This window comes from Neovison vison, chromosome 6 (genome assembly GCF_020171115.1).
Source record: "Neovison vison isolate M4711 chromosome 6, ASM_NN_V1, whole genome shotgun sequence".
Classification (NCBI taxonomy): domain Eukaryota; kingdom Metazoa; phylum Chordata; class Mammalia; order Carnivora; family Mustelidae; genus Neogale; species Neogale vison.
The window spans coordinates 202781789-202808050 of record NC_058096.1 but is presented as its reverse complement, the minus strand read 5'-3'; the positions used below and the strand labels follow the sequence as shown (position 1 = coordinate 202808050).

The 26262-nt window shown below is 57.4% G+C and overlaps 3 protein-coding genes across 5 annotated transcripts in view; all 3 read right to left on the bottom strand.

The window, feature by feature from the left end:
- Positions 1 to 546: 546 nt before the first annotated feature.
- ITIH4 (inter-alpha-trypsin inhibitor heavy chain 4) lies at positions 547 to 16106 on the bottom strand. Of its 2 annotated transcripts, none has more exons than XM_044253400.1 (22): positions 15995 to 16106; positions 14723 to 14883; positions 12381 to 12485; positions 12087 to 12249; positions 11837 to 11947; positions 11255 to 11380; positions 10480 to 10596; positions 10056 to 10224; positions 9826 to 9951; positions 9466 to 9647; positions 9190 to 9375; positions 6923 to 7062; positions 6510 to 6664; positions 6180 to 6206; positions 5302 to 5427; positions 4622 to 4768; positions 4472 to 4498; positions 4262 to 4399; positions 3083 to 3257; positions 1429 to 1583; positions 1200 to 1296; positions 547 to 766 (listed from the first exon to the last, which is right to left on the bottom strand). In XM_044253400.1, exons 1-22 carry the CDS (start codon positions 16076 to 16078, stop codon positions 697 to 699), a joined length of 2787 nt encoding a protein of 928 aa, XP_044109335.1. In that variant the 5' UTR covers positions 16079 to 16106; the 3' UTR covers positions 547 to 696. The 2 variants fall into 2 exon arrangements, with proteins under 2 accessions (XP_044109335.1, XP_044109336.1); XM_044253401.1 differs by having other exon boundaries at positions 4262 to 4390.
- Positions 16107 to 18404: 2298 nt separating this feature from the next.
- MUSTN1 (musculoskeletal, embryonic nuclear protein 1) lies at positions 18405 to 20290 on the bottom strand. Its single transcript, XM_044253399.1, has 3 exons — positions 20084 to 20290; positions 18868 to 19000; positions 18405 to 18714 (listed from the first exon to the last, which is right to left on the bottom strand). Exons 1-3 carry the CDS (start codon positions 20090 to 20092, stop codon positions 18608 to 18610), a joined length of 249 nt encoding a protein of 82 aa, XP_044109334.1. The 5' UTR covers positions 20093 to 20290; the 3' UTR covers positions 18405 to 18607.
- A 1732-nt stretch (positions 20291 to 22022) lies between these two features.
- LOC122909345 (store-operated calcium entry regulator STIMATE) overlaps positions 22023 to 26262 on the bottom strand; it is a 48414-nt gene continuing 44174 nt past the window's right edge. For both annotated transcript variants that reach the window (XM_044253398.1, XM_044253397.1), the window contains one exon: positions 22023 to 25704. In XM_044253398.1, coding sequence (XP_044109333.1) covers positions 25588 to 25704 — 117 coding nt within the window. In that variant the 3' untranslated portion in view covers positions 22023 to 25587. The remainder of the gene's footprint in view (positions 25705 to 26262) is intronic.

Below are 26262 nucleotides of genomic sequence, written 5' to 3'. Positions count from 1 at the left end.
CTCTGGAGCTTGCTGAGAACCTCGGGGAGTTGGCCTCTAAAGAATTTCTGTCCAGTCTGTGCCTACCTGGGGACATATGTTTCTAACCAGAACTTCTTGCACACTTTTTTTTTTTTTTTTTTTTTCTGGTCAAAACCGTTTTCCACAGATTGAGTGACCATAAGGCTTAAGACTAAACCTTTGTTCCCAGAGTATGTTCTCCTGTCCTAGACCCCCAGCTGGGTGCTGGAGCAATATTTTATTTTATTTTATTTATACTTATTTAAATTCAACTAGCCAACTCAAGAGTGCCTCGTTAGTGTTCGATGTGGTGTTTCATAACTCATTAGCTGTGGATAACGCACAGTGCACGGCAAGATTTTAAATGAGTGGCTGAATCTCTAAATCGTAGTCCCTCTGCTTGTAAAATGAAGAGACTGCCCTGCAAGTTTGCCGTGGGGCTTACTGGTCACAGGCCTTTGAGGGGCTCATGGTAGAATTCTAAGATTCTAAGATTCTAATTCGAATGTGGGATTTAGCCAGAGGCAAGCAGAGATGCTCATTGCCTGGGCTTATGGCACCGGTCTTTATTTGTAATGAGTCGAAAATATCCTCCCCATCACAGCCCAGGTCCCACAGGCCACCCTCGGGTCACAGGGTGGCAGTCCTCTGCACACCTCCGGGGGGATTGGGGGGGTACGCTTGACCCCTCTATAACTACAGCTCCACAGACCAGCAGGAAATCTCTGTTCCTGGGGACCCCTCTTGGTAATCCAGTTTGAGCAATCTGGGATGGAAAAATTGACAGACAGAAAGACAGATGGTCAGCAAATCTCAGGTGTGATGGGAAGAGACGGCGATAACTAGGGTTAGGAACAGGGAGGGTGAAGAGTCTCAGGGCCCTTAGGACTTCTGCCAGGATCCGCTGACAAGGCCGGTCACCCGAGTGGACGCAGCTGTGTGTGGTCCTCGGGGTCTGGGGCTCTGACACTTCGGGAGGAGTTTCCTACTGCTCCCACCCACCCTCACCCAAGTGATCTCTGGACTGGGGTGTTCTCTGTCATTTTTGGGGTCGCTGAGAGCTGGGTCAGACATATCTAAAGCATCAGCCTTTGCCCTGTCTCTATCTGCCAGGCAAGGACAGAGGAATAGGGGCCCAGCTCCCAGCCTCCTGGCCTCCACCCCTGGCCAGGCTCAGCGGCCTGCTTGCGCAGAGTCACCTGGTGGCAGTGTACTCAAGGTCGCCAACTGTCACTGTTCGCTGGCTGTCATTGGCTGCTGCTGGCGGCCCCCAGACCACGTTCTGGTAAAACTGGCCTGGGATACAAAGGGCGGGTCAGAAAGGAATAAAGACAGAGAGAGAGGCTGGGAGACAAACAGAGGGGGAGGGCACTGCCTGTTCACGGCAGAGGTGGCTCCTGAGGGCACCTAGAGCCACAGGCAACATACCGAGGACCCCGCCAACACGGCTGGAGAAGCGGTCTGTATCCCGCAGAAGAAGCCGGAGCCCCTCCCCAGGGCCGTCCCAGGGTAGCAGGCCGATGGTCACTCTGTCTGGGCTGCTGAGAAGCAGGAGCCCTGCCTTGTCCATGGTCATCTTGAGGCTGTGGGGAAACCCGGGGTCCTGAGCAGTCGGGCTGGGAGCCGGCTGGGGTGCCCCTCTTGTCCTCAGGAATTCCTACTGTGGCCTCGGGGGCCAAGTCCCTTCAGTCTCGCGGGCTTCCCTCTCCTCGTGGTAAACTGGGACCGATGTTAACTTTATCAGATAAAACATCAGCTCCTTGCCCTCCCTGGTTCTCTTAGATTTGGTTTCTCTTAAGTTAGTCTGATGGGATTTCAGTGGGTGTTGGTATATTTACTCAGTCCCTTTAGCTCTTATGGCCAGTGCCACTTTCTTCTGAGGATCAGTGACATTTGGGTCTAGAAGAGCAAGTCCCTTTTTGTTCCAGCCTGTCCTTTTTTTCACTTAAGATAATCTTTCAAATTCTTACTTTTTTGTTTCCTTAGGAATGTTAGATTCTTTTAAGCATGTTGAATAGGGTCCTGCTGTTACTCTGAGTTTATTTTAAACAGAATTACCCTAAACGGATACTGTCTTCGAGGCAACGTACAAAATGTGGTCTGTTTTCCCTATGTGTATCTTCTGTACCTCGTGAAAATATTTGGACTTTTCCTCACTGCCGGTGATAGGAATTCTTTATTCTACCCTCTAGCATGTATGTCTGAGGCACAGAAATGCTGTCATTCTCTGTGCATTTATCAGATAAACAGAAACTAAGATCTCTTACGAAACTGGGCGGTTTTTAGGTGAAGCCCTTGTATTTTCTAGGCACACACTCATTTGTCAAGTGGAAACCAGTGTCTGCTGTGGGGCAGGGAGAGGGCAGCGAGCAAGGCTCTCTGTGCCTGGTACAGGCTGGGGGGTGGCAGGGTACGGCTCAGAGAGGGTCAGGCTTCTCTGCCCCACTCCCAGCACCCCCAGAGCTGGAGAGCTCCCCTCTGCGGTGGGACAGCCTCACCCAGAAGAGGTCGCCATCCACTTGCATTAGCCACCAGCAGCCCAGGGTTTGATGGTGGGCCAGGAGCTTGCTCAGGATGACGTTCCTAAACTCCCCTGGGGGACAGTGCTCTCCAGCTCCTCACTATTGTCATTACCTCGCCACACGGACAGCACTGCCCTCCACAGCACCCCGTGGGCACCGCGCTGTCTAAGGGACAAAGTGCTCCGGGATCACACATCCTCTCACTGGATCTTCTGACTCAGGGCTGGATGATTATCTTTGATGATGGGTGAGGAAACAGGCTCAGAGCGGGTGAGCAGCCTGCCCAGGGTCACACAGGACTAGCAGCAGAGCTAGCTCCAAACCACACTGTGACCCGCCTGGGAGAGTAGCCTGGGTTGGGTATGAGGCCAGCCAGGCCCCAGCCTAGCCGCTCTGTGCCCCCTGGAGCACTCGGCATCTCTGCTCTTCCTGCGGGCACAGCCTGCTGCAGAAAACTCATGCCCAGCCACCCCCGTCCGCAGGCTGGTGGGCTCAGGTCAACTGTTGACACTGTCCCCAGCTAACTCATGTGGCCAGAGAGGGACCCAGCCCGGACGTACCCAGGTATCACTGAGAACAGTGTCTCCTTCCACTTGTAGGCAGAGTTTCTTCGATTCCGGGTCACCACCACGTGCTCAGAGAAGGCGTGAACCTGCAGCTCGGGGTTCTTGAAGGTCACCTTGATCCATGAGAACTGGTCCTTTTCTGTCTTGTACTGGGCAGTCACCTCAATCCCTGAGAGAGCCGGGGGCAGAGAGGTCAAGACCATGGCCCCAGCTGGGCACTGGCCTGAGCGGGAGGTACAGCCACACCCCTTCTCACCAGCTGACCTCCCTGCCTCCCTCCCTGCCACCGGGGGCTGGTTCCCACAGTCTCTCCCCTCATCCCTTGGTTTCAGATGGCTGTGCAAGGACCCCTGAATCCTCAGCGATGGCCAGCTTCCGACGGGCCTTTGAGAAGGGAGATCCTGTCGGAAATCCACGAATGTTCGTAAGGCCCCTGGGGCGTGCTTGGCCTGATGAGGCGCCATGGCCAAGGGCAAGATGGAGAAGGGGTGGTGCCCCCTCTCCTCTGTGAGCAAACAGACTACAGGCCAGGCGGGGGGAGGGGCGGACTGTGTGGGCATGGAGCCGCCTGTGCTAATGGACTCTGGCCGGCTCTGCAGGTGAGTGTAGGGCATCCCCGAGCACTGGGCCTCCTGGTATCCGACCCAACACTCAGTTCAAGCAGTAAGACCCTTCACCGCCTCCACACCCTCCACAGTCCCACCAGCACCCTCTAGCGCTCTGCTTCTGCCTCCCCTTCCTCTGCCTAGTGGACCCCTACTTGTCTGCCAAGGCCCAGTCACTCCTTTATGACCCCGTGTAGCCACCCCTGCCCCTCCACCCCCGCATTCCCGACAGCTCCTGTCCCCTCCTCTGGGTTTGCTTCCATGTCACTCTGGGCACTGACCCAAGGCCATGGAGCTCGTCTGTGCCCAAATCTGTCTCCCCACCCCCGAAGTATGGCAGGGCCTGGGGGGCAAGTCCACATCTCGCCATCCTGGAGTGCCCAGGCCACCCAGACCTGCGTAGGGGTGCTCAGGGGTGTGACGGTGCCAGGATCTGGGACAGGCCTGCATGGGGCGGGGTGTGTGTGTCTCCACAAGCGGGTTTCCCATCCGTGTCTCTGGGGTAGTACGTCGGGAGGGAGAGGTGTCTGGGCCTCTCTGGGTGGGTGACGGGATGTGCCCCTCTCACCTTGCTCAGGGTCTGAGAGCAGGTGCATCGGCCCCTGAGAGTGCTTGATGTCCACACAGAGACGGTCCACGCTCTGTCCGGGCAGCGTCAGGATGACAGGCGGTGCCTGGATGGGGGCTGGGACAGCAGCTGTGGTTCCTAGAGTAGGTAGAGAAGGCTGGCAGACAAGGACAAGAGGGGGGCCAGGCCTGAGGGAGGCTGGCAACTTACCTGGGAGTGAGGTTGTCCTGGGTGGCTCTGAAAGAAGGAAAAGTCTAGGTTTAGGGAGCCCCTTCCCAGAGAGGGGGGGAAGGGGGAGGGACAGAGACGTGGGTGTATGTAGCCAGGGCACTCTCTCAACCTCAACACTGGGGAACCCACGTGGCAAGTCTGTAGAGCGACCCGAGGCTTTCCTCTCCCATAGTCTCCCTGTCACAGGGTCAGAAGCTACTGCAGGGACTCTGGCCGGGAAGGTATCTCTGGCTCTTAAATCCACACTCCGGAACGCTCCATCAGGAATGGAGGGGGCTGACGGCACCAAAGCAGGCATCAGGGCAGGGCCAGCCGGAAACAGAAAGGAAGAGGGCAGTCAGGACTGACAGCAATCAGCACACAACCCCCAGCCGACATCACGGCTGCCCGCCCCCTACCCAGCCCGGCAACCCCTGCCACACCTATGCAGGACTTAGAAGAGCCTTTGCCATGGGATTTGCAAATAGGAGAGCATGCTCTCAGGGAAAATGGAGAGGAGGTCTAGCCTGGCTCGGTGCTGTTTTTGAGTCCAGACCTGGAGATCAGAAACAGCTCAAGGGTCCACTGCTGACTTTGAAAGGGAGGAAGACTTCCCTTTCTAGAAGGTTCCATCCTGAGCCAGACTCCCGAGTGTAATGAATCCAATTCCGTGAAAATAAAGGACACATTACATCATGTCATGTCCCACAGCAGCTCTCCCTGGCTTGTGCCCCGCCCTGTCCTGTGTGATTTACCTCTCCAACTCTATGGCCATGTTCAACAATCATCTTGAAGAAATTAGACCCTCGGAAGGTCAGAAAGTGGCTAACCTAACAACATGTCCGGTAGCAGTGATTCTCCAGCAATCTGGTAGAGTGGATAATGATGAGGCACATCAGGAGGTCCTGGTGGTCCGGCTCTCCCTACGTCACTAGGTCTCTTCCTGGTAGTTCCAGCTTTGGAAAAGTTGATGCATGCAGCCTTCTCTCAAGCAGTGTCATGGCTCCCCGCAGCCAGAGCTCAGGGACCCAGGCCAGGAGAGGGATGAGGAAAGGGCAGATGGTCCCCCCCACCACATTAATCACTCTGGGAGCTAACTCCCCGTGGCCAGGGAAAATTCAGCATGGGAATGATGGACCCTTCTTGAGCAACCCCCACCCTGCCCCTGGGATATGAGCCCCCATCCCCCACCCCCGACTCAAACCACTTTGTCCTCTATAGCCTCTTGCTTCCGTGAGGACAGAGTCTGCATAGATGCCTCCTGATCAGACATCATGACCTGAGTCCCAGCCCCACCAGCCAGCCAAGGGAGCCAGGCAAGTCACGCCCCCAACAACCAGGGCAGAACCCAGTCTGTGGCCTGGGGTCAAGATCCTGTTAATGTCCCCCCACTCCTTCCCCTTTCCTCCTTTGCCACCTGTTATTCTGGACCTTCTGTTTCCCATAGTACGAAATCTAGAGAGTAGATGACCTGGAAATCAGAGGGACCTGGGTTTGCTTCTTGGTTATACCTTTCGGGGGTCCCTCGCTGACCAGGGTTTGTGTCCCTAAGTGCCCAGGACAGGGTGTGAGTGGCAGACAACACCCACTCCTGGCAGCAGGGCTGAGTTGGAGAGGCCCTGGCTGGCAACCTCGTGGGGCTGATGTCTCAGGCTCTGTGTCAGCCAACTGCCCCCCAGTCCAGCCTTTGAGGGAATTAGGCCCTTACCTGAGTAGAAGTTCCTGCGTTTGTTTTCTGGATAAAACAAAAAGAGAAAGAAAAGGAAATAACGCTGTTAGGATGTTTTCGACAAGTTTGAAGTGCTTCTGTTTAACCTTGTTTCCCAACCCCAGCACTGAAGAGGTGTGGTGAACTCTGGGGTCAGCAGACCTGGCCTCAGCTTTCTCATCTGTGAAATGGGAGCAGTGTCCCGAGGTTCCTGGGATATTAGGGGTGGCTAGGTCAGGGACTTGGTGGGGATGCGGGGGGAAAGGCTCTGGAGAATGCGGAGTCAAAACGCTGTTGCCGGGAAGGCTGGGGTCCTACTCTCGCACCTACCGGTTTCCATAGGCTTCTCAGCAACTTCAGACTGTTCTTTGCCTTCAGGTTTGGTGACCACCATGGACGTGAGAGGAGTGACAAAGCAGTAGTGGAGTGACAAGTTCAGAGCTTGGGTCTCGAGGGCCTGCTTCTCAGCATTGGATGCTGAAACCCTGCAGGTGCGGGACATCAGAGGCTTGGCGTGTCCTCCCTGGATGCTGGGTCAGAGTCTCCCTCCCTTCCAGACCCTTCTGGGAGGTTCCACCTGGGAGAGCCTGGAGCTCACCCACAAGGCCACCACTGCTTCTCTCTATGCCCGGGAGATACCCCGTGCCAGTTGCAGCTGCCCCCCACCGCAGGGGAAAGCTTGGGAAGGTGCTTGGGCTGTGTGTGGTGGCCCCAGGGGGCCCTCGAGGGTACAGGCTACCCACATTTTCTCTAGCAGTTGCTGGATGGTCAGGTATGCCCAGAGTCTCTCCATGAAGCTGTGGAAGATGTACTTGGGGTTCTGGAACTCCTTCTCCTGCTCCGCCACACTGGACTCCGTTTGGAAGGTGATGTTCTGCATGTGCTGGAAAGAGGGGCCCAGCCCAGGCAGGAGCAGTGAGGGCCTTGCGAAGGCCGACACAGCAGGCCCAGAGCCAGGAGCTCAGGTCAGACCTACCCTTCCAGAGAAAGGGAAATGAGAATGGGATCCAAATCCCAGGCCAGGGTAGAAACAGCAGCAGAAAGGACGGGCAACTGCAGTGTCAGGGGGCAGAAAGGGGCCCCACAGGCACTCCACACTCACCCCAAAGATGGAGACTCTGGGGACCAAGAGAGAAGAGCCTTCTCTGACAGTCAGAGGCAGAGTTGAGAAGAGAACTCAGGTGTCACAGCCCTGATAGGCCTCGGGGCCCCCCAACCAGCTGTCCCCTGCCCAAGCTGGTGCCCTCTGCTGGAGCTGGGCGCAATGGGATGTGGCAATACAGCAGCGGGTGCTGCTGCCTGGGGGACTGCTGCTTCTTCCCCAGGGCCGGGCCTCCTGTTGTTGGGCGGCCCTGCCCGCAGTCTGGGAAGTGGGGTCCAGGGACAGAGGAAACCTGCCCTCTCTCACCACTGCTCCAAACAATAGCTGAAGACCTTATCATGGATCAAATCCCACTACCCCTGCTGGGACCACCTTCTCCATCTCACCCACAGCCTCGTTTCCCAAAACTGTGACACGTAGGCCACCTACATGAATTTCGCCCTGTCCACACACACAGCAATTTGTCTGATCGTTTTCCTTAAATGAACTTAGAATAGATGAATACTATTTATCTGGCTTTGTCCCAATCACACCTGCAAAAATCTTAGGTCTGGCATTCAAGTTCTATTTTGCAGGAGACACATTAAAATACATACTCAGGGGTGTCTGGGTGGCTCAGTCATTAAGCGGCTGCCTTCGGCTCAGGTCATGATCCCAGGGTCCTGGGATGGAACCCCGCATTGGGCTCCCTGCTCAGCGGATAGCCTGCTTCTCCCTTTCCCACTCCCCCTGCTTGTGTTCCCTCTCTTGCTGTGTCTTCTATCAAATAAATAAATAAAGTCTTTTAAAAATAAAATAAATGCACAACTACTGAAAGAAAGGTTTATAAACTCCCCTGAGTCACCCTGAGTTCTGCACTTTGGGAACCCCTGGCCTTCAGGTTATTTTAGCAGCTAATGTGAATGGAGTGTTTAAACTGGGGCCAGACATTAATCCCCACAGCAGCCTTACAAGGTGGGTAGGGTGACCTATTCTGATTTTTACACCTAAGGAAACTGAGGCACAGGAAGGTTAAATGATCTGCCCCTGGCCTCACCTCTGGGAGGTGGCAGAGCTGGGTTTGAACCCAGACAGGCGGGCCACAGGGCAGGCGATGCCCATCACAATCCTTGGCTACTTCCTCCAAGGCAAGGCCCTGTCCCCCTGCCCCGCCTCCCCCACCCCACCCCCTCCGTGTCCCCTAACTCATCCACCTGCTGTTCTTCCCACACAGGCTGCCTGCTTGCCATGCAAGCCCAGAATGTTCCTCTACCATTCCACATCTCTATTGTCTCCTACTCGTCCTTCAGCCTCAGCTGGGCCTCCTTCAGGTAGCTCCCCCCGATTCCCAGATCAGGTTTGGGTTCCCAGGGCTGCTCCCCTGAGTCCTCAAGTTTCTCCTATTGGCAACCTCCCCACCTGTAGCTCCCTGTTTGTGTGATGATTTCCCTGCACTGCCTTTCCCGGGACGACAGAATTTGAGGGCCTAGAGGACTTAGTACAGAGCAGATGCTGTTTCTCCCCATGGAATGAGAAGGCTTCCCGTGGCAGAGGCAGGGAAGGTGGGCAGAGTTGGGGCACCGCGTGGGGACCCGGGCTCTTGACCTGGCTACATTGGGGCCCGAGGCAAGTTGCCTGCCCTGTCTGGATCTCAGCCTGCTCGTCTGCAAAATGGGAGCAGTTGCCCCTGCCCGAAGGCAACCTCCGAGCGCCTGTGCGAGGGCAGGAGGGCGTGCCAAGCCCCTGGTGCCCTCAGGACCCAGCAGCAGCGCAGACGGACCGCTGGGTGTCCCCTCTAAGCAGCCGAGAGCCCCGTGGGACTTGGGCAAGGCTGGTGGCTGAAGCCCGGCCGGGCTAGGGTTGGAAGCCAGCCCCTCTGCCTGCCTGCCCCGGCGGCCCTCCCCCTGCAGAGTGGCTGGCCACACTCACCATCTTCCCCTTGACTTTGGCTGAGAGCACATCAGGGCTCTGGTCCCGGATCTTCCCTGCCACGACAATCTCAGAGCCTTTGAAGAGCAGTCGGAAGTTGTCCTGCGAGACGTCCTCCACGGCGTTGCTGGGGTACTCGAAGGTCACTGCTGTCAGCAGTGGGTTGGCCACTTCCTGGTAGAAGTCCTGCAAGGCAGCGGGGGGCAGTGTCACGAATACCGGACTGGGCTCTGCCTGCCTCACCCGTGCAGCCCCCCGGGGCCCTCTGGCACCTACCTGGAGCTGCAGGGCAGAGTCCGAGTCCTCATAGATGCGCCGAGCCAGGCCGCCATTGTCTAGTGCCAGCTTCTCCAGGAAGGCATAGCTGACGTCAAAGCCAAAACCCAGGGAGAAGACGCTGTACTGGCCACCTACAGCTTCCTTCACATTCTTCTGGATCCTTGCAGGGTTGGTCTCCCCTGGACCCAGTGGGTTGAGAAGGGGGAGTGAGGAAACAGTGATTTGTTCAAAGATCTTTCTGGAGTCGCAGAGCCAGAGGGGTCTCAGATACGCTCCCCACCCCTGCCGGGGGTCCCACGGCACAGCTGTCCGCGCCCCCAGGGTTGTGAACCCTGGAGTTGCTGGCGGTGCTCTCACCCATGGTGGGGTCGCCATCGGTGAGCAGGATGATGAGGGAGACACTCCCCTCCGGCAGCAGCTCCTGCTGGTTGGCACTGTCCAACAGCTGCACGGCCATCAGCATCGCGTCATTGATGTTGGTCCCTGGGGGGCACGTACTCTCAGGGTGGCAGCTTCCAGCCCAGCTCCCCAGGTTGGGCTTGCTGCGCTGGAAGCCCCCTATGCTGCAGGGGCCCGGAGGTGCTCACCTCCTTGGGCCTGGATTCCAGTCGCGTAGCTCCTGGCCTGGTTCACGTTCTCAGCTGAGGCCGGCACCAGCGAGGGCTTCCACTGGGTTGTGTCCCCGCTGAAGCTGACAAGATTGAACTGGTCGCTGGGGCTGAGGTCATCCAGGATCTTGATTAAAGCTTCCCGGGTCTGGGCAGGGGGGTGGGAGACTCAGGAGGGTGTCTGAGTAGGTCCTCTCTGGGGCTCAAGCGTACTTGGGGGGCAACCCTGGGCTCCCATGGTCAGTGCTCTAGGGGCAGACCCTGCCCACACTCTGGCCAATCTCAGCCCCTGGGTGCCCCCTTCCCAGGAAGATGGAGGAAGGACAGTGCCTCCTGGACCAGAGCTAATGGTGTGAGGTATGTGTAAGTTTCCAGGGCCATGCCCTGAGCCAGGGGGACCCACCTGCTGGATCTTCCTGCCCCTCATGGAGCCGCTTTTGTCAATGACGAAGATCACATTCTTGGGTATCGTGGGTAGGCCCTCGGGGGCAAAGTAGTGCACAAAATAGCCACCCTCAATCTGCGATCACAGTGAAACAAACCCAGGTAAAAAGACCTGCATGCAGCCTGCCCTGCCCCGGAAGCAGCCTTCTCATCCTAATCCTTGGGTTCCTCTCTACACGCAGCCCCCTCTCTCTGTGTCCCACTGCTGTCCTCCCAAAGTCTTCACCATCTTCGACGGCTCAGTCTAGCCCCTTCCTTACCTCCCCTGCTCACACATGGCCCACTACAACTGTACTCCCACCTCATCACCTATTTGTTTTAGTATTTGAGGCAATTTACCTTAAAAAGTTTAGACATAATTACCCTGAAATACATCAAAAGAGTAAAGACTTTAAAACAAGGTCCAATAAAGAAGAAAAGGGAAAGCACAATGATGCCAGAGACTTGTGTGAAAGAAGCTACTGCCATTGAGTATAAAACTGAACTGTGAGCCTCCTGGCAGGCAAGGCAATAAGGGAAATCCTGCAGGGCATCTCTCTAGCAGAGGTGAAACTTTTGTACCTCCAAAAGAAAACTATTTCAGGGACAACATAATAAAATTACTTGTTTTCAGTCTGTTCTGCCACTGGTTCACCCTGATAAGTAGGGGCCGTTATTCTGCCTTTCTTTCTAGAGCATGCAAGCTCAGGCCCTTTTCTGGTTGTCCTACTCTCACCTTAAATCTCACCACACACCTGAATGGAGCCCCCGGAGACGGTCCTGTTCACATCGTAGCGGACGATGAAGTTGCCATTCAGGACTGTGTCCTGCTGCCCTGATGACTTTTGCTGGGAGAGTGTAGGCTTGAATTGGATGTGAGCCTGGGGAGGGAGAGGCTGGAGTTGGGAGGATCCTCATGGTCACCCACACCCCCTCTGAAGCAAGAATTCTAGGATGCTGTCTTGGGCCACAGTCCAGAGAACATTCTCTGAGGCCAAGCTGTTGGAGACACTGCTTCCATACAGAGAAGTGGGAGCCGTGTGAGCAGAGGCTGGGCTCAGGTTGTGCAGGATCCAGCTGTTGGCCCCTCTCTGCTGTGGGGGCCTCACTCCGGCTCCTCCCCATGGCCTTCTCCCCCATCTCGGACTTCACACCAGCACCCAGCAGCCTTCTCTAGGCCTTGCCCTCCCCCTCTGCCTAGTGGCAGTATGGACCCAGACCTCCAAAGTCCCTCCAGCTCAGAGTCTGCCCACTTGTCCTGCTCTTTGGACACACCCATAAGGCTGGCCTGACAACAGGCCCCTGGGACCCTTGCCTGCCGATCATGGCAGGCCCACCTTGGTCTTGTTCTGTGAGACGGTGAGGGCGTCCACCAGTTCGTTGGTCATGAAGGTGCTCTCTGTCTCCAGAAAGCTGATACCTTGAGGCTCGAAGATATGAATGTCCATCTGGAGGCAAGAAGTGGGGATCACTGGGTCAGTGGGGAGTTGGGGCTGGGCCTCACAGGAGGCAGAGGGGAAGGATGGGCTGCCCTCAGCAGAGCACGTGTCTTCCTAGAGACCCCCTGGGAGCAGGCAGTGCCGGTACCTGCAGGTGCCTGACCAGCTGCTGAGGCTGGACTTTCAGCAGCAGCTCATACGCTCCCAGTTGCCGCTTGAGCAGCTCCTCGTACACCAGCTCGAAGGTGACCTTGGCAGAGGGAGCCACACTGACCGACACCTGGAACTGCTCTGTTTTTCTTCCGGTGGCCCTGCGGGAGGAGAGCATCATGTCTGCCCCTCCAGGCCAGGCAGGGGGCTGGAGAGGGTGTACAGGGCTGAAGGCAGGGGCAGCCTCTGTGCCAACCCCCTGGGGTCCCTCCCGCCTCCATCGTTGGCTCACTTGACGAGGCCAGCACTCTCTCCCCTGGCCACAGCCGCGCTGTACTGCTCCTGGGCTGCAGCCTTCTCCTTGATATTCCCTGGGTAGGTCACACCTTCGATGATCCTAGGGCAGGACAATGGGAGTCGTGGAGGGCCTGACAGGAAATGCCCACTCCAATCCCACCTCCTCCGGGGAGCCTCTCTGGACTCCATGTGCCTCATAACAGATTGAGCTTTGTCTTTGCCTGAGCCTACCTGTTTGTCTTTCTTTCTTTCTTTCAAAGATTTATTTATTTATTTGGCACAGAGAAAGAGAGAGAGCACAGCAGAGGCAAAGGGAGAAGGAGGCCCCCCTCTGAGCAGGGAGCCAGCCGCAGGACTCGATCCCAGGACCCCGGGCATATGACCTGGGCCGAAGGCAGGTGCTTAACCGACTGAGCCACCCAGGCGCCCAGCCCACCCATTCATTATGTACCTACTGTATACAAGAGTCTGTGCAGGGCCCCGGATGAGGGTGGCGGGCCTCTGCAAGCTATCAGGCTTGTCATGTTGGTACACATGCATTTACTGAACAGACCTCGGAGGGGGTTGTAGAGGAGGCGGGATGGAGGTAAATAAATCCTGGCCTCCACCCTTGCAGTCTGGCCCCACCTTCCTGCTTGCCTGGTCTACCTCACAGCCTGCTCCCAGAGGAACTGGTCGGTCACCAGCAAGCACTTTATGGGGTGCACGTGTGCCCAGCCTTGTGTGCGGCTGTGTGGGGCAGACGGAGGAGGCAGGGGGTGCCGGGCTTCCAGCCCAGTGGGAAACACAGGTCTGAAAGGCTCTGCTCCCTCTCCCTTGCAGCTGTCCCCTGCACAGAGGATGGCCTCTGGGGAAGTAGGTTTTTGACAATTGGTGGATGAGACCCCCAGGGGTGTGGATACAATCCTCATGGCTGTTCTTTGGGCCTAGAAAGACCTGCCAGGGCTTTTCCTCTGGAAGGAGAACGGCTCCAGACTGTCCTGGTGAGGTGAGCTGGGGTGTGTCCGCAAACTGCCCACCTGGGGTCGTGTGAAAGGGTAAGAGCATGCAGGGACGGGCAGGGCGCCTGTCACCAGGGCATTAGGACCCAGTGTCCCTCCTCCCCACCTTCCTGACCTTCCTGGTCATAATTTAACTCTGGGCCAGGGCTGCTGAGTGGGCCACAGGGCTCCTCCTCCCAGATGCCCAGCTGGGACTCCCCGCCAGGTCAGAGCACAGGACATCTTGCCCCCTGCTTCCCCATCTGCTGCAGCAACACCATCTGGACCCAGAGGGGGGTGCCGGCCCAGGGCTCTCAGCATAGGCCCTGTACCCGGAAGCTGGTCACCTGCTGGCCTAGGCCCTCCAGTGGGAAGCTGGGCCTGGCTCCAGGGTCAGGAGAAGCAAGGGCTGCTGACAGGGTGGCAGGGAGCGAGGGAGAAGCCGACCACAGGGACCCAGGCCCCACTGCAGCTTTTCAGAGGTCTCAGGGTAGTTTGGGAACCCCGGCTGGGAGAAGCTTGCTCTCAGCACCATTCAGCGCCCTCCCTGAGTTTCAGGGATCAGCGTCTCTCTGGCCAGCCTTCAATCCCTGCCTCTCCTTTGAGGCCGGGGACAGACAGGGAGGGTTCTCCTGCACTCAGCAAACATTGCAAAAGAGTCAGGAAGGGTTGGGGAGGGTGGTAGAGGACAAGGTGAGGGTCAGCCCTGAGCCACGGAGTCCACAGAAACTCCATGGTCTCCCTATTTCGGCCTCTGGCCCAGAGGAGACACACCCTCTGCAGGGTCCCCGGTGGGATGGAGGGGATGAGCCTGGCTTAGAACTTCCTGTGACAGAGATCCCCCTCCTCGAGGCACCACCCCACTGTGGGGCAGCTCAGGAGTTAGGAAGTTGTATTCTGAGCTGGACTCTGTCTTTGGTGACTCCCTCCTGCCTGGGCCTGGCCTCAGGATGCTCCAGTTCTGCACTCTTCAGAGGCAAACACACCAAGAAGCTGTGGTGCTCCATCCGTCAACTGGGCAGGTGGGTGGGAAGCATCAATGGAAAGATGGATGACGGGAGGCAGGAAGGGAGGGAAGGATGAAGGGAGAGAGCAAGGGAGGCGGGACGGATGGCAGGAGGGACGGCTGGAGGACGGAGGGATGGACCATCTCTGAGAACGCACGGAGTTCCTGGGTTAAGCCTCTGGCTCCTCGTATTGCCTACACGCAGAGCACACACTCCTGAGGCGTCCATCCTGGCTCATCTCACATCAGGAAGAGGGTCCCTCTTCCTGACAGGGTGTCACCAGGGAAGACGGCGACATCACGCTGGGTTGGGGAGGGTGGCAGGGAGGAGGGCGGGGGAGGGGCACCTACATGGAGAAGTTGGTGATGAAGGCTCTCTTGGGCAGCTCCACCTGGAATGTAGCCTCCTGCGCGGTCTCCGCCCTGTTGACCACCCTGCTGGTGACGACTGTGTGGGCAAATCTGGACGAGACCTTGGAGTCCACGGTGAGGCTGTAGACGTCGATGTCATGCTGGACCAGCGGAGGGGAGGGGTGGGATGCTTTCTATGCCACTCCAGCTTGAGACGGCACTCGTGGAGGGGGCCCTGCCCTTGGTCCCCAACCCTGACTGAACCACTGGCCACGCCCCTGGCCAAACCCCAGGAGGCATTGCACAGGTGAACACCGGTCTCATGGCAGAGGGAGCTGTGTGCCCTGTCCCTCCCCCTTCAGGGCTGTGATGCTGGAGCCTCAGCCCCAGTGTGTCTGGGAGGTGACTCTCACTTCCTCCTCGTGGAGGGGACCCTAGCGGGGGTCAGGCAGCTTCACATTTGATCTTAGCTCTGCCCGTGAAAGGGTAATGAACAAGTTCTGTGATTTCTGGTGACCTCAGCCTCCATGGAAACCGGGAAACGCAGCTCTTGCCCGTCTCCCACCAGGTGCTTATAGGAGCTGGGAGGACTTGGAGGAGACGAGGACCCAGTCTCTAACCACTAGGAGCCTTCCTCTTTGCCCCCTTCACCCTGCAGCCCTGGACCCTCCCTAGGCCCACACTCTTCCCCTCCAGGTCTGCAGTTCCCCAGGAAGGACCTGGGCACACCTGCGGCCTTGCACACCTGCTCTCTGCACATGGCGTGTTCAGGTGCATGCGTGGCTTAGCACCGAGGCACGTGACTGGCTGGGTGGCTTGTGGGGTGTCTGCTCGGTGGCAGGCCCTGTACAGAGTTCTTTCTGGATATTACAGGTCTGATCTTCACAACAAAGCTCTGAATAGCTTTATCTTTTTACCATTTTACAGATGAGGAAACAGACACAGAGAGCATAAATAACTCCTTCGCGGCCACTCAGCCCGGGAGAGGGAGAGCGGGGCTCATGAAGCCCGATCTCACCGACCGCGCGCACTGCCCCAGCAGTAGCTCGCTGGGCTGCAGCGCCTCCGTGCAGAGTGGAAATAGAGTCTCCCTGCTGTTCAGTGGGAGAGCAGCCATACAGCCCTAGGTTAGTGCCTGGTAGATGGTCGGCACCCCATCTTTGCACACACCCTGATCCACGCTCCCTTGTCCACACATGCTTGCACACGCGGGGGCTCTCCTTGTTCATCAGCCCATCAGCACTCGCGCTCGGGCACCCAGACACCCATTACCTTTTGGGCGGTGGTCGCGCAGAGGGCAGCCAGCAGCGAGGGCAGCACCAGAGCGATGCCACGGGTGCAGCCCCAAGTCTTCATTTTGGCTCTGGTGCCTGGCAGGTGGCTTCTGAACTCGAGAGGATGTGGGGAGTGAATTAGTAATGTGCTCGCGGTCCCGCCCCTCCGGGGGCGGCTTCTGGGAAGTTGGGATCTCCAAGCCAAAAACGGCAGTAGCCTTGGCTAAGCAAACTGAATGTCCCGTGGACCTTGGCTGGGGACAGGAACACATACCGGGGAGAGGCAGGCTCAGGTGGGAACTGGGTATGGCACTTCCTTCTGAAAGATCCAGAATCATCCCAGGCCACTACCAAACCCTTGCACCAGCCCTTTCACCAGCAGGCTTCCTAGATCTGGGAGATACAACAATGAACCAGCCTGCTCTCCATATGCCCAGCCTGGGAGAAACGGATGGGCCAGAATGGGGGGGCTAGGGAATGGCTCCCCAGAGGAAGGCAGCCTGGAGGTCAGCTCCACGTGACTGGGCGGTGCGGGGTCCCTTAAGGCACTGAGAAGGCACTAGGGTGTCTGACCGGGGGCAAGATCTGCTGGGGCCAGGGCAGGACGGAGACCTCTCGTTTCTGGGGTGAGAGGGGCTGGGCCCAGGAGTCCCCTTCTCTGCCCTTAGGTCCCAGGCTGCTGTTGGGCCCCATTAATCTACCTAGGGCTCTTGGTTCAACTCCAGCAAGGCCCTCAGAATGAGCCCCACACTTTGCCAATATAAACCGAGAGCCATAAGTACTCCTGCACTTTGTGGCCCAGAGGTCTCCCTCCAGGGAATTTATTGAGAGGAAAGCAAGGAACAGACCCCTCGCAGGGCGCCCGTGGGGGTCAGTCATGCCGAGGGAGCCCACAGGTCACAGCTTGCGTGAGAACGCCGAGTCATCCGCACACCCAGGCGGTGCCGCTGTCCTGAGCCCAGACCCGTGGGAGTGTACCGGAGGGCCTGGGGTAGGATTACCGGTAACTTTTTTCAATTATCCTTTAATAAACTTGAGATGCTTTTGTAACGAATAGCAATGAAGTGAATAAATATTGAGTGTCGGGATACAGCTGGTGCTGGTGTCCCTGGCGGTTCTGGGAAAGCCCAGCTCCTGAGTCTGGCCACGGGTCAGGCCGGTTGCTTCAGCAGTACGGCCAGGTGCCAAACCCTGGGTTGAGGGAGGAGGATGGCTTGGGGACACTGGTTGGGGTGTGGGGGTGGGGTGGAGTGGAGCAGCCATGCTCGGGCCAACACAAGGTTCTGAGGTGGTGACTGGCCTCCAGGGGGTCCCCTCGACCAGGGCCGGCAGCATCCAGCCCTGGGGAAAGGGCAGTAGGGACTCCAGCGCCGTGTCTCGGGCTGCTTCCCCTTCCTTAGCACACCTGCACCTCTCTGTGCACATCTGTGCTGCTGGCCCTTTGGCTCTAAATATGGCTGGGGTCTTACGGGGCTTCACACCCCTCTGGCAATCTGAAAGGAGCCTCCCCAAGGAGGAGCAGTGGGCAGGCCCAGGCCCTGTCTCCCAGGAGGTCAGCTCCTTGGGGTACGCAGCACAGGCCCAGCCTAGAAACAGCTATTTAAGGAGGCTGGGCTGGCTGGGAACGTGGGAAAGGCTCCGAGCAGCCAGCCGGACCTGCCCAGGGGACCGGCCGGCTTCCCTGCAGGCAGCAGCCTGGAGTCAGGTACCACAGGGCCTGGCTCTGCCGGTCCGGCCCGGGGTCGCCCGTGGTTTTGCCATCACAGAGGATGGGCCTCAGCAGTCCTCGGATCTGACAGCTCTGTGCACACAGGGGACACTGAGGCCTTGTGAGCCAAGGGCCTGGAATTCCCGTGTTGTAGGCAGAGCTGTGGGAGTGGCAATGGGGAGGCTCACCCGAGTGTGGGAGAATAGCTCAGGAGGTGGACGACCACTGGCCAGAGAGGGGCCTCGATCTGGCTTTGCCTTTGAGGGGTGTGAGCTGGCAAGGGGGCAGTGCAAACAGGGGTGCCAGGCGAAGGGGCTTTGAGGTCCCTGGCCCAGCAGAGCCTTGGAGTCCTTGGAAGTTATCTCGATGGTTTCTGTGGAAGGCAGGGGGAGGGGTAAGCCTTAGGCCCCCCGCCAGCTTCATTCACTCAAAGCAGTGTTCCTGTGGTCCTTATCAGACAGGAGGGGAAGCCGAGGTTCAGAAAGGGAGAGGCTGATTTGAAGTCACACAGGAGCTCAGCACCAGGTCTCCACTCCAAGGCTTTTTCTAGTGTGTGGCAGTAGCCATAGTAGCACCTGCCTTATCCTCTGGAACCTTCCAAAAGCCCACGAAGGGTACAGAACATGTCCCCCACCCTACGCCACCTGCCCCTCCCCTACACTTGGTGGTCATGGCCAGTGACCAACTATCAGCCTCCAAATGCCGGGGCCACGTGGGCATGCGCTTTATTGGTGCTCCCTGGGCACTGGTGCAGAGTCCCTGGGCCGAGGGGTCAGGGCTGTGAGGGGCGGGTGGCCATCCCACAGGCAGCAGGGGAGAAGGAGCATTCTGGCATAAAAAAGTTTTGGGGAAATTCTCCTGTGTCTGGGAGTTGGCAGCAGTGAGAGGAATGGAGCACACGTCTTAGCCAAAGACACTCTTGGCAGGTCCGGCTTTGGGCTTCTCGAAGACGGTCTCGGTGCCGGTTCGGCTGCCACTGAACACCGACGGGGCGGTGGAGCCAGCTAGTTCTGTGGGGGAGAGGGGATGAGGAGGTGTGGGAGGGACATTCGTGGGGGGGGGGCCTGAGTTCAGGAAACGACCCTGGGACCCCTCACCCCATCCCTCCCCTCCACTGACAGCCATCCCTGCCCTCCACCCCCATGGCCCGGGAGGACACTCACCACACTCCCGCATGACCTGGTAGGTCTTGGACTTGATCTCCTGGTTCTTGGCTAGGTTTCCACGGGCCCCCTTCAGATCTTCCTCCTTCACCGGGGGGCGCTTCTTCTTGATGGGGGCCTCCTGTGCACCAGCCTTGGAGAAGCCAGAGTCTTACAGCCCCAGGCCTTGAGGCTGAAAGCCCCTTTTTACTTCTGTGCCTTGGCCCTGAGATCCCTCTTCACTGGTCACCGAGCTCAAGCCGGTTGAAGGCGCCAGTCCTCTTGCAGGCAGCCCTCCCAGCTGTACTCCACCCCCACCCCAAGTGCGTCCTTCTCCCACAAACTGGGAGCTTGAGGACTGTGGGTGCTGTGGCCTTCACACTGTCCGTCTGCCCGGACAGGGGCTCAGGCCTGGACACAAAGGTCAAATGGGAAAGGCACTGGTTTCCAGGTGGAGTTTCAAGGGGTGAATTCTAAGACCTGCTCACTGGGTGCAAGGGCTCCCTTAGGGACTGCCTTTCTCTCCCCCTAACTACGGGCCTTTACCTTGAGAGTTTTGAGGGTGCAAATAGAGAATCAGATGCCCATGAGGTCAGTCTGAAGTGAGTCCCTACCCATGGAGCAGGCAGCAAGGAGGACCCTCCACTTAGCCTGCCACTCCGTCCCTCCAGTACTAGGGATATTCAGACTATGCTTATCCCGTCAGCCCCAGGCGCCCACAAGTCTGACACCTCACTCCTTTCTAAGCCCTGGGGACAGGTGCAGGGAATCCCTGGTCCCTGAGTCTGGGCTGGGCTCCTGGGCAACATGCTTCCCCCGCCCTCCAACTCCCCTCCCCACCCCCGTGCAGAGATCGGTCCTACTGGGGAGATGCCCGGACAGAATTGTGTGCCTACAGATCCAGCGTCACGTGTATGCACACACACACCGCTACGAACGAGTCATACAGTCAGCTTCTTCACACACAAAAGCATACACAGAGACTTGAAGTATCCTACGTGTCGTCTCTACGCTCCGGGCCAACCAGGCAATACCACCGAACCTGAGATTAATAGGGGTTTGTCAGCAAACTGGGATCCGGGGTTGCCCTCGCTGGGCCTTGGCCTTTCAGGGGCTGCGGAGATTCCTGTTTACGCCTGGGTTCAGCTCAGGACACATCTGTCAGAGATGACAGTGTCCAGGTTCCCAGCCCTGCCCCTGCCTGGACACCAGCACAGCCTGTGCCGGGCCCTCCTACCTGGGACATGGTGCGTCCTGTGCGAGAGCTGCTGCAAAGGTGCTCGTCCGGCAGAGGCAGAAACCGCTGGAAGGTGGGAGCTGCGCCAGCCCTCTGGGGCTTATATATAGTCCCCGGGCCTGTCCCGGAAAGCCACTCCCCTCCTCAATGGGCTTCCCGATGATTCAGGGCCACGCAGCCTCTAGCTTCAGAGTTTATTCTTGGAGATGAGAGGGGCTGGCTGAGCACTGCCGCCTGGGGGCTGCGGCCCTGGTGCGAGCAGGTGGCTGGGGAGACCCTGTGCCCTTGGGAACAGCTGCTCTACGCCGGCAGGAGGGGCCGGGCCTGGCAGCAAGCGACAGGGGTATCGATGAACCCAGATCTCGGAACGTGTAAGCCGTCCGCCTGGGACCATCCATCCCCATGCACTGGGCGTCCCCAAGGGAAGTGAGGGCCCTGCGCCAGGCTGGGCCGCTCTGAGCTTGTTTTCCCTTCTCTTCCACCCCTCCCTGGATTCCAGAGGAGGGAGACTTGCCATCCCTGGCCAGCAGGGCAGAAGCGTCCCATGTCTGACACCCGGGAGCGTGTGCTCTTGGCACGCACAGCCCCCCATGGTTCACGGGGGAGCAGCTGTGGCTGAGGGAAGCCTGGGGAGCTGCTCCGTCTGTTTGCTGTAGTTCCTGTCCTCTGTCTGGCTCCCAGAGTAGGTTCAGCAAAGGGACCGAGCAGGGGGCAAGCGCCCAGGAAGGACCAGGAACAAATCCGTTTCTGGTCAGGAAACTGGTGAGCGCAGGCAAAAAGGACACAGAGCCTCCGACTGTATGAGGTCACCCAAAGGTGCCTGGCCTGAGGACATTCAGGTTGCTGAAAGAGGGTGGGTGACATCCGAGCCCATTCCAGGCTCTGAGCTATGGAGAGAGGGATGAGTTCATGGTGTCCCCTGACGGTCACTTGGCTGCCAGTTCCTCACTGCCCATCCTTGGAGGGGAGACCCTAGTGGTGCAGGACAGGACTCTCCACCTGGGGTGAGCGTGGAGTAGAGGGGGTAGGGGTGTCAGCCACCCCTGAGCTCCCTGTCAGTTTGTGATGGGAGATTATTTTTGTCTTTGGAGGCTTCAAGCAGACGGAACCCCCACCGGGCACTGACATTTGGTTATCCTGAATGCCACTCCACTGCGGTAATATCTCCAGTCCCACTCCAAGCCCCAGCAGGCCAGTGTGAGGACCGCCAGCCCCATCTGAGACAAGTGCTGACACGAGGAATGCCTTCCGACAGCCAGGGCCATGGACCCAGGCCTGCGAGCAAGGCCACGCGGAACCGAGGGCAAGCCTGGCCTGGGAGGGCTTCAGCACCGTCCCCACAATGGGCTCTGTATGGGGAGGCACCTGCCTTCCAGCCCTGCAGCTCCAGGGACGAGGATGTGGGCTGTTCACTGCTCACAGCTCAGTGCCCAGCACCACTTGCTCCTCAGGGGGAGGTAAAGTTCCTTTTACTGGCATTAGCGGGGACGTGGGAAAGGCAAGAGTATGTTTGGCTTTGTCCTTTGGCAGATTCTGGCTCCTGTGTCTGTCACCAGGTGATGTAGTTCATTCACACTTGGTTTCCTGGGGAGAGTTGTCATTGTCCTTGTCTTCTTTTTAAAGATTATTTTATTTTACTTATTTATTTGAGACTGGAAGAGAGAAAGTACGAGTAGGGGGAGGCAGGGGTGGGGAACAAGACTCCCTGCTGAGCATGGAGCCCAACGCAGGGCTTGATCCCAATCCCAAGACCCCGAAATCATGACCTGAGCCGAAGGCAGAGGCTTTACCAACTGAGCCACCCGGGCACCCCTGGGGACAATCTTTTAACTCACTGGGGAAATTTTCTTGACCCCACTAAGCTGTTTCAACTCCAAAGACCATACAACCAACAACCACAAGTGATGGTTTCTTTAAAAAAAAAAACCAAAAAACTGTATTAAGATGTGAAACTTTATTGTAAACCATTTTACAATGTAAGTACATCGTCTTCCCTTTCATTTCAAAAATGTGTTTCTGTGAATCTTAACACCACTGCTGAAACACCCCCACCGGAAGGGCAGTGGAAATAGGCCATGGTTTGCTCACACAGTTCTGAGTTCTAATAAACATCATGAGAAAGAGAGACCAAATGAGACAGCTCACCCCCCCAGCCAGGAGCTCAAGGTGCTGGCGGCCATCGGACTGGAAGTCCCTCCCAGAGAGCAAAGCCCTTCAGAGCTGCCAGTGCTTCACAGGGGAGAACAGAGAGGTCTCCTCTCCCGGTCAGAAGTGTGTGCAACTTCTAAAAGCCAACCCTACAAGGTGGCTGCTTTGGCCAATGAGAAGTTCCAGAGCGTCTATGTTGGACTGGCTGCAAAAAGACCAGCACGTTGCTGTCTGGAGGGCAGAGTGGGCTCCTGGGCAGCCTTCCGATGAGGACTCTGGGCTGCAGCCTACAGGACTAGACTGCCTAGAATCTGAGCCCTTCTAGATTTCCCTTTAAAGGCATGAGTGGTCAACATTCACCTAGGACTTGCAGTTGCCAGGAAGGGGCACTAGTTAAAGCTTGAGGCAGGAGGCCACCAGTGTGCCTGAGCGCTGACTGATGGGCCACAGGCCTCTACCTTGAAGGTCTTCTGAGCAGACCAAGAAGCCACTGCCGCCCAAGATCTCACCAACATCCCCCACCTTGCCACTGCTAACATCCCACTGACAGCGAAAAGGAAATAAGGCCAACAACGATTCCTTCCATTCAGCGTGATAGTTTCTTCCTCACCAGGTTATTTCCATTAGGTACAAGAAACTCGTTCATGACCCTGACTTACAAGCTTCCATCAGGGGGGCCTTGGCCAATGTCCACATCTGCACTGATCAGATGAACAGCACACGATATCTGGTTGGTGTCCCATGGTTTCTCAAGCACTGTGACACTTGCCATGTGGCTGGGTAAAGAGCTGTACTGAGTAAGGCACCTCGGGGCAGGTGGTAAGGAGACTCATCCCAGAGAAGGAGGACAGTTCAGGAGAACGTTCTGACCATGGCCCTCTGCATCTGGTCTCTTGCGACAATGCAACAAAGAAAAATTCCCAGTGATTACAGGAAACACTCCAGGGAATACAAACTCTGTGTGTGTGTATGCGTGTGCCTGTGCATACACACACACACACACACACACACACACACACACTCACACACACAAACACACACACAGCCGGAAGGGAAGGGACGGCTAAACCGGCGAGGCCACGCTGTCCAGTCCTACACACCACATGGCTCTCTATGATTAGAGACGCATCCCCTGGTCAGCTCTACGACAGTGACTCAGAGACTAAAGCCCTTACTGAAATTCAGGATCCAAGGGAAAACCAGCCCTCACTAGCCACCACTTTGCTCCCCAAACCCCTGCCCTGCAGGCACTGGGACGGGCCTTGAGATGAACAGATTGTCTGAGGCCTATACAAAGCCTACTTTCCACCTTCCAGAGACAGGGTTCCCCCACCACTGTGCCTGGAGCTCAAGACTGAAAGCACTGCTGATTCGGAGCTCAGGACGGTACGGGGACAGCAGCAGGCACAGGCTGTTCATACAAAATGAGACAGGGGGGAAAAGTAGGGAGAGCCAGCAATGCCACGAGGGGCTGACACGTAGCAGGCACAATGTCAGTTCTGGCCTTCCCCAGCACCAATTCTCCAGGAGGGACAGTCCACTATGGCTGGGGGCGGGCGGGGGTGAAGAGCCGAAGTAAGGGTATAAGCAGTCACGGCCTCTTGTCTTACACGCAGCCTTGTCTCCCGCTGTAGACACCTACATTCACAGAGTGGCCACCCAGGGCCACGACAGCGTCCAGTTCCTTTCAGGCCTCTGGTTCCTGGGGGAAGGCAGGCCCAGAGCACAGTGGCCTGGCTCCCACACCACAATTCAGACCCAATCTACTTAAGGGCAGCACATTTGTGCGTAGGTCTAAAAAGAAGGTTTTGGGCCAGGTGGCCTCCCTGTACTTGCCTCCCTTCTAGCTTGCGCCTTAGTGGTGCAGTTTTCCGTTCCTCAACTTCTGTGGCTGCCTCAGGGCCATGACGGAACACTGGCTGTCCCACCATGCTGCTCCCACAGCAGGGCGAGTGCTCAGGCCGACCCGGACCACTGTGGTCAGCAACCTTCCAGAGCTGTGGAGGCCTGTGGCCATGCTGAGGAGTGAGGGCCACTCCCCAGGGAGGGGACCTGGGCCTCAAAGCATCTACCCTGCCTGCAGACGTGGACAGTGAGCTCCCACACCTCGACCCGCCCCCTCTTCAGCTGCCCTGCTGCTCTGAGGCCATGAGAAACAAGATCACTGGGTCAGGCGGGCGTTCCTCAGACCGTTGTGCTCAAAAGGGGGAACAACACCAAGACGACAGACATAGGGCAGCCTGAGAGGAGGTTACTGAGGCTGGTCCAGCAGCTGGTTCCAAAGGCTCCACCTTGCACTGGGAGGCAAGGAGGCTCAGACTGAATTTTAAACTTCAGCTGTGGAGACTGAAGAGAGGCAGGGAACTCACAGGGGTGGCCCCTATGGTTTCAGTTCTCTGGACACAGACCTCTAGGCTCTTCTCTTGGTCACGTTTAACTCAGACCTCTAACCTGCCAGCAGAAAGCCAAGTGCTGGACCCACTTGTCCCCGGACAGGCCTTCAGACCAGCTGCCTCCCACTCAGCCGCGGCCTTTACAGACCCACTGGGTTCATCCCTTTCAGACAAGGGCTCCTCTCCCTTCCTGCTGGGACCACTGACCTCATCTCATCTCAGATTACCTAAAAATATCCCAAATAAAAAAACTCCCAACTTTTTCTTCCCGCTAGTTCACATCCCATGAAAGGCAGACAAACCCATTTCTTTGGGGGATTAAAAAGAGTTTTTAAATACAATAGTATGAAAATATAACTTAAAAATATAAAAGTCAACAGCATACGGAAGACTTAAAAATCTATGTTTTTGCCCATTAGTCCCATAGGAAATAAACACATACTCAAAAAACATTAACACTGTGACAGCTCATAAAACCGGCTTTAGAAATCAGTAGTTACAAAGCCATTTGGAGTAAGAAAGCATTGCGGTTCCAACTTGGTCAATGAGTGACTTTTAGCCCAAAATGTGTTACATCCTCACGCTCCCCGAGCCTTGGGGAAAGGCTCTACCCAGTCTGTGCGCGTCCGTTTTCCTCCTCAATGCCACCCAGCCAGACACAGGACGGGGCTTCTGGGTCCCTCGCAACACCGTCTGGGACAATGACAGACACACAGAACGCCTCACTTGCATATTTGGTCAGTGTTTGTAGTGCAACTGAGTGGGGACCTCCGGCTGCCTGGAGCCCCTCAGCGCTGGCCCGGCCTCCCTCTGGCAAGTCACAGCAGTCTGGGAGCGGGCGGAGACAGCGAGAGGAGTGGAGGTAGAAGAGGAGGGGCAGAGAGGAGGGGAGGAAGGACACTGCGCAGCGACCACCCGCTGACCCGAGGGGGCCCCCACGCCTGACCCCAGCACAGGAGCGCGTCAGACCGGCAGCCCGAAGCGGTGCTTCTTCTTCTTCGCAGGCTTCAGGGGGGTCAGTCGGCGCAGGTCCTCCTCCGCGTCAGACTCCTCCATCTCGTCGTCGGCGGAGATCAGGATCTGGGGTGGGGGACAGGCACGACCTGAGTCACCACCGGCGGGGCCTTCTTCCTCTGCCCTCCCTGCACCCTGGCACTGGGGTTTCACCCGTCTAGAAGGCCTGGGGTCTTGGGTGTCTTTAGGGGAGGGGGACAGGGAGGCTCCTTTACACAGTGGAACCATCCAGATGTCGCTTACTCCTAGAGTAGTCATGGGCTCCTGAGCCAGCGCGGAGTGGACGTGCCCACCCCCAGCTTCTCCAGCCAACCTCCAGCTGGGACGGAACCCCAGTCGGAGCAAACTCAGCAAGGACCCCCACCCTGAGGTCATCCTGATAAACAAGCCCAATCTGGCACAGGGCATCCCAGGTCCTGGAAGGTACCCTACAGACAGCAAAAGCACACTGAAAAGCCCCTTTCCAGAGGAGAAGAGAACCTCTGTGGAGCACACACAAGGCAGGCCATGTTCAGATCAGCTGCTTTGAACAACTCTGCAACCTGTGCAGACGAACGGGAGCCCTGCGCTCTTCTGAGTGTCGGGAAGGACTTGGCCGTGGGGCAAGGGCACCCGGGCCAACAC